Consider the following 6,644-nt stretch of genomic DNA (forward strand, 5'->3'; position numbering starts at 1 on the left):
TGTATGACTCTATACATGTCTGTCTGTCTGTGGGTCCTGGAGGCGGAGTTGGGTTTTCTGTGCCTGCATCTGTTTTCCTCTCTCTGAGGACCCGAGTCACATCTCTGCTCCTTTCTCTCTCTCTCATTCATTCTTGGCCCCGACCCACCCCACATATTTCTTTTTTTCCTTTCCCCTCTCCACCAAGTGGATCCGGGACCCAGGGAGGGTCGCCCCCCGGGCCTGGTGGCACTGAGCAGGGCCCCCCAGCCCCCACCTCCTGCCCCACGACATGAACCTCCTCTACCGAAAAACCAAGCTGGAGTGGAGGCAGCACAAGGAAGAGGAGGCCAAGAGGAGGTAAGGCTGCAGCCCCAGAGCGCCCCCTCTCCTGTCCCACGTCCTCTCTCCCGCACCCCAACCCGGCCGGGCCACATCCCTCTCTGCCCTTCCTGAGCCCAGCAGCCTGGTCATCAGTCTGATCTCAGAGTCTGTGCTCAGTACAGAATTGCTGGAATTGCACACGCCCTATCTCTGTCTTGCTCATGGCTCCTGGCTCCAGCCCCTGCCCTGGCCTCTGAGGGGGCTTCTGGCTCAGGGGCCCCCTGTTGGCTCTTCCCCATCCCCAGAGGCCCAGGTCCCTCCCTCCTGATCACCTCTGGCCTGTGATCTCCTCTCTGACAGTGTGGGGCTGGCTCTTGGTTCCCCATCACCTGACCTTGGAAGGGGCAGGCCCTGCTGCCCTCATGGTCCAGGATGGAGTCATTTGAGGGGCACCAGAGACAATCCACTTGGCCCCTTCCCAGTGACAGGACTGTGTGTGTGTGTGTGTGTGTGTAGTGGGGGACATGCAGGCTGGGCCCTGCAGAAGAGGCAGGGCTTGGAACTGACACCCCCCACACACTGCTTGCCCCCTCCCCTTGTCCCCCCAGAGACCTGGCACCTGGCCTCTCCCATCTTGTTCCCTTCTCTTCTTCACTCCCATTGATGGCACAGCCTCTTGGAGCCTGAGTCAGAGCCACCTCCTTGCTCCCTTCTCCCCCCTCGAAACTGTGGAGTTTAATTCTTGTTGTTAATTAGATTAATCAGAGCTATCACTGCAGTGATCTCTCTCTAATGAAGGGTTAGTAGACAGGGCCCTAATGAGAGCCCACCCCACAAGGGCTCGCCCCTCTTCCCCGCCAGCCGCCCCCCTTTCACTCACACTCAGGGACAGTGAAAGGGAACTGGGGTGACCCCGGGAGGGTAACAGAGAGAGGATGACAACGGAGGGAGAGGGAAAGAAAGAGAGAGAGAGAGAGGCAGGGAGGAAAAAGAGATCAGCCGGGGGAGGCTCTCTGATGATGCGGCGGGCGGTACAGCCTGGGCCTGGGAAAGGAGGCGCCCACTCGGTGTGGGAGCGGAGGCCACAGCAGCAGCCGGACAAGAGGAGAGGCCAGAGGCCGGGCGTGGGCCCGTGTCAGAGGGAGAAGGAACAGAGTTCGGGCGGCAGGTGCATGTGCCATGCAGAGCTGTGCTGCCCTGGCCAGCGTTTCTCTCCGTCTGTAAGCCGTCCACATGTGCGGTGTCCATGCTGGGGCCCGCCAGCTCCAGGGACATCCCCCTGCACACGGGCTCACCTCTTCTCTCATCCCTGTCCCCAGTCTCCTTCCCTTTCTCAAGGCCTTGGGATTCGACCTCTCCCCGCCCTCCTCCCTGGGAGGCCCCAGGGTTGCCCACAGCTCCTCCTCGCTCTTGAGGTGGAAGAGGAGCGGAAGGCCCAGGCCTGAGGCCCGACCCCTGCTCCCCCTGGGTCTTCTCTCCCCAGCTCCAGTAAGGAGGTGGCTCCCGCAGGCCCGGCAGCGGGGCCCGGGGCTGGCCCAGGGCCGGGTGTCCGCGTGCGGGACATCGCCTCGCTGCGCCGCTCTCTCAGGATGGGCTTCATGACGATGCCCGCCTCCCAGGAGCACACCCCCCACCCCTGCCGCAGCGCCATGGCCCCACGATCCCTGTCCTGCCACTCGGTAGGCAGCATGGACAGTGTGGGGAGCGGGCCTGTCGGGGGCGGTGGGGGCCTCACTGAGGATGGCGGCACCCGAAGACCCCCGGCCAAGCCCCGGAGGCACCCCAGCACCAAGCTTAGCATGGCGGGGTCGGGGGCAGAGACGCCCCCCAGCAAGAAAGCAGGTGAGACATCCGCCCCCACCGTCCCAGCCAGGGGGAACCGGAAAGATCCACTTCGGGCCGGGGGAGGCCTGCCTGTAGGGTTCATTCAGGGAGGAGCCCAGGAAGTGGAAGGTCCCATTCTCACAGGGAATGTGGGGGGGGGGTTCTTTTTTGCAAGGGCCTCAGATGAACCATTCAAGGGCAGGAAAAGCTGCTTGAAAAATTCATTCTTGGGAAAAGAGGGGCCTTGAAGGGCCTTGTGGGGGGCAGAATTGAGGGTGCGAGCTACAGACTCTGGAAAGTTCTTTAGAAGGCGCCAAGGCCAACTGGTAGGAAAGGAACCCACTGGCGCTGTGAGTTGAGGAAAGCTGGGGACTCATCCTGGCAGATGAGTCAAGAGGCCACAGTGGGTCTCCCGGTTTCCTTCCCCGACTGAGAGCCTGGTGTCTCGTTCTCTTTCCCATCCTGCCCAGGCTCTCAGAAGCCAACCCCCGAGGGCCGCGAGTCCGGCCGGAAGGTCCCTCCGCAGAAGCCCAGGCGAAGCCCCAACACCCAGCTGTCGGTCTCCTTCGATGAGTCCTGTCCCCCAGCCCCCTCCCCTCGAGGGGGGAACCTGCCCCTTCAGCGCCTGAGCAGGGGCTCCTGTGTGGCCGGGGACCCTGAGGCGGGCGCCCAGGAAGAAGAGCCCGTGTACATCGAGATGGTGGGCGATGTCTTCAAGGGCGGAGGGCGGAGTGGAGGAGGCCTGACGGGGCCCCCTCTGGGGGGTGGGGGCCCGACCCCTCCGGCTGGCGCTGACTCGGACTCGGACGAGAGTGAGGCCATCTATGAGGAGATGAAGTACCCGCTGCCCGAGGAGCCCGGGGAAGGCCGGGCCAATGGGGTCCCTGCACTGACCGCAGCCTCCACGCCACACCAGCCTCACGCCCTTCAGCCCCACACCCACCGCCGGCCAGCTTCAGCCCTCCCGAGCCGAAGGGATGGCACGCCCACCAAGACCACTTCTTGTGAAATTCCCCCGCCCTTCCCCAACCTCCTCCAGCACCGGCCTCCGCTCCTGGCCTTCCCCCAAGCCAAGTCTGCTTCCCGAAGCCCCGGCGACGGGGTCTCGAGGCTACCAGTCCTCTGCCACTCCAAGGAGCCAGCTGGCTCCACCCCAGCTCCCCAAGTGCCTGCCCGGGAGCGGGAGACGCCTCCCCTACCGCCTCCGCCTCCCGCTGCCAACCTGCTGCTGCTGGGACCCTCGGGCCGAGCCCGGAGCCACTCAACACCATTGCCGCCCCAGGGCTCTGGCCAGCCCCGGGGGGAGCGGGAGCTCCCCAATTCCCACAGCATGATCTGCCCCAAGGCGGTAGGGGCGCCAGCAGCCCCTCCTGCCCCGGCTGCCTTGCTCCCCGGCGCCCCCAAGGACAAGGCCGTGTCTTACACCATGGTGTACTCAGCAGTCAAGGTGACCACGCACTCCGTCCTGCCAGCTGGCCCGCCCCTGGGTGCTGGGGAGCCAAAGACGGAGAAGGAAATCGCAGTCCTCCATGGGATGCTGTGCACCAGCTCGAGGCCCCCTGTGCCCGGGAAGTCCAGCCCCCACAGCGGGGCTCTGGGTGCAGCAGCTGGGGTTCTCCACCACCGCGCCTGCCTGGCCTCCCCACACGGCCTTCCAGATCCAACCACAGGCCCCCTGACCCCCCTCTGGACCTACCCAGCTGCAGTAGCTGGGCTCAAGAGACCCCCTGCCTATGAGAGCCTCAAGGCTGGGGGGGTGCTGAATAAGGGCTGTGGGATGGGAGCTCCGTCCCCCATGGTCAAGATCCAGCTGCAAGAGCAAGGGACCGACGGGGGGGCCTTTGCCAGCATCTCCTGTGCCCACGTCATCGCCAGTGCAGGGACGCCAGAGGAGGAGGAAGAGGAGATGGGCGCCTCGACGTTTGGGGCAGGCTGGGCTCTGCAGCGGAAGGTCCTGTATGGAGGGAGGAAGGCAAAGGAACTGGACAGTGAGTGAGGAGGGGGAATGGGGAGGCCCTGGGGATGTCTGTGATGATCTGGTGGAGGTGTTGAAGGGGTTACTTGGAAGCCACAGCCCATTGTCCTGAACTGGGAACTTTTCTGGGAGGTCGGAGGGATGGGGGCATGCAGCAGACTGAAGGACTGAGGTCCCCGAGTGTGCGCTGGCAGGGCAGGAAGCCCTGGGCTGGGGAGGGGGCAGGATCTGGTCTCCTCCTCCGGTCCTGTCCCGCTCTACTCCCTGCCCCTCCCTCCACTGGGCTGCAGGGGTGTGTGTGTTTGTGAGTGTGCACAGCTGCCTCCCAGCTGTTACCATGGCAACCCATCCAGACAGGAGGGAGAGGAGAGGGAGGCCCCCTACCGTTGCCTGGCAACGCAATGCTCTGCCAGGCCTACTCAGAGATGAGCTTAGTTCACATGCAGCCCTTCCCCCAAGGCCCCCCTTCACATTACCCCAGCTCAGAATTTGGGATTCTCCCCTCTGCTAGGGAAGAGCCTCCGCTGCTCTCCGCTTCAGAGATCATTCTGGCCCTGTAGGGGGCTGGAGGGGTTCTGAAGTTAAAGCTGGGGTAGGGGAGACCCCTCTGAACAGGAAAAAGGGTTTGGCAGCAGTAAATAGCTACAATTCTCAGCTCAGGGGTGGTGCCAGGGCTGGCGTCCCTCCTGTGTGTGTGTGAAGTGTGATGTCGGGGCCCTGCCTTCCCAGCTGTGACCTACAACGGGGCAATTCTTTGTCCTGGTCCAGTCAGGTCGTGGTGCGTGTAGCTGGGGGGATAGCAAGATCCTTCCCATTGTACAGCTTCTGAGCTCTCCTTGTTACCCAGCAGAGATCGAGGATGGTGCCCGGGCCTGGAATGGCAGTGCTGAGGGTATAGGCAAGGTGGAGCGTGAGGACAGAGGCCCTGTGGCATCAGGGATCCCGGTGAGGAGCCAGGGGGCAGAGGGCCTGCTGGCCAGGATCCACCACGGAGGGGACCGAGGAGGAGGCCGCACGGCGCTGCCCATACCCTGCCAGACCTTCCCCGCCTGCCACCGCAACGGAGGTGACACCGTCTGGCCCCGCACACAGATGGGGTGGGCTGGGGGAATCTCCCAGGACCCAGGTTCTGGGCCCTAACCCTAATACCAGGTCTCATCCTCTCCTCGGATGAGGCTAGGGTCAGTCTGACGGGGCGTCTCCTATCCTCAGGGCGGTGGGGGAGGGGAACCTGGTGCCCCCTTCCTTTCTCATCCCTCAACCTTCTGCCTCAGACTTCACTGGAGGCTACCGCCTGGGGCGTTCTGCCTCCACCTCCGGAGTCCGGCAGGCTGCGCTCCACACCCCCCGGCCCTGCAGCCAGCCCAGGGATGCCCTGAGCCAGGTGAGGATGGAGACGGGCTTGGGCTTTTTCTTTGTGAAGAAGCAGGTAGGGAAGAAGACCCTGGTGTGGGAAGAAAGGAGAGAGGTCAGGCTGGGGCCTTGGCACAGACCCACCGGGGACAGGGACGGATGGATGGAGAGCGAGGGGGTGGGGTGAACGTGCGTAGCCAGGCTGGCACCACTGGCCGCCGTGGGCCTTGGTGCCTTTGGAAAAAGACGTTCCCGCGGTGGAAGGATTCCTTCTACTGGGAAGACAGTTTTTAAGAGGCAAGCCCTTCCTGGGGGAGACAGGCCTTCCCTGGCACCAGGGAGCAAGGGGAGAGGGCAAGAGGCCTTGGGGGCGTAGATCTTGGTGCGGTCTCGGCAGTGGGGTCGGGGCCTGGTGACTGAGGTCCTTGACCCCCCTCATTCCATCCTCCCCCACCCCACCCCGTCGGGGGCCGGCGGCGGGAGGAGAGGGTGCAGACCCAGCCTGCGCTGCCGCTGCCGCTGCCGCTGCCCCTGCCGCCCCAGCCCGCCCGCGAGCGCGACGGCAAGCTGCTGGAGGTGATCGAGCGCAAGCGCTGCGTGTGCAAGGAGATCAAGGCGCGCCACCGGCCCGACCGCGGCCTCTGCAAGCAGGAGAGCATGCCCATCCTCCCCAGCTGGCGGCGCGGGCCGGAGCCCCGCAAGTCCGGCACGCCGCCCTGCCGCCGGCAGCACACGGTCCTCTGGGACACGGCCATCTGAGGGGGGCGGGGGGCCGGGGCCCAGGGGCGGGCGGGGCTCCCGGCTCTCCCGGAGACTGGCCTCGAAGGAGGGACGCTTTAAGGACCAGGTGAGAGAGAGCCGCCGGGGAGAAGCCCCCGCTGCCCTCCACCCTAACCCCCGTCCCCCAGAGACGGGGAGTCGGCCGGCCCGTCGGGCCTGGGGTGCCAAGTCGCAAACCCCAGGAAAGTGAGGGAGGAGTTGCTTGAAGTTGGGAGTGAGGGCCTCCTGCTGCTCTCCCCTCTGAGCAAAGTAGACCTCCCCACCCCAGGCCAGCATGGGGGAGGAGGGAAGGGTCAGGGAGGAAAGGGGGGCGGGTCAGCGAGGGAGAGTGAGAGGTAGAAGGGGCTCTCTTAGAGAGTGGGGGAGGTGGTAATTATTTTGTTGTTTATTTCGGTCTGGTGGACAATTC

The 6,644-nt window shown here is 64.6% G+C and overlaps 1 protein-coding gene across 1 annotated transcript; it reads left to right on the forward strand.

Moving 5' to 3' along the window:
• Nucleotides 1-271: 271 nt before the first annotated feature.
• NYAP1 (neuronal tyrosine phosphorylated phosphoinositide-3-kinase adaptor 1) lies at nucleotides 272-6,214 on the forward strand. Its single transcript, XM_068967109.1, has 6 exons — nucleotides 272-339; nucleotides 1,787-2,145; nucleotides 2,598-4,115; nucleotides 4,953-5,168; nucleotides 5,377-5,486; nucleotides 5,957-6,214. The coding sequence occupies exons 1-6, from the start codon at nucleotides 272-274 to the stop codon at nucleotides 6,212-6,214; spliced, it is 2,529 nt and encodes an 842-aa protein (XP_068823210.1).
• Nucleotides 6,215-6,644: the final 430 nt, after the last annotated feature.

Source organism: Capricornis sumatraensis, chromosome 3 (assembly GCF_032405125.1).
Source record: "Capricornis sumatraensis isolate serow.1 chromosome 3, serow.2, whole genome shotgun sequence".
Taxonomy (NCBI): Eukaryota; Metazoa; Chordata; class Mammalia; order Artiodactyla; family Bovidae; genus Capricornis; species Capricornis sumatraensis.

What these genes read in the sequence shown, in the direction of transcription:
- NYAP1 (XM_068967109.1), top strand. Translation starts at nt 272, where the DNA reads ATGAACCTCCTCTACCGAAAAACCAAGCTGGAGTGGAGGCAGCACAAG. An exon ending in GAAGAGGAGGCCAAGAGGAG is followed by an intron (nt 340 to 1,786) that starts GTAAGGCTGCAG and finishes TTCTCTCCCCAG; the next exon opens with CTCCAGTAAGGAGGTGGCTC. An exon ending in GCCCCCCAGCAAGAAAGCAG is followed by an intron (nt 2,146 to 2,597) that starts GTGAGACATCCG and finishes CATCCTGCCCAG; the next exon opens with GCTCTCAGAAGCCAACCCCC.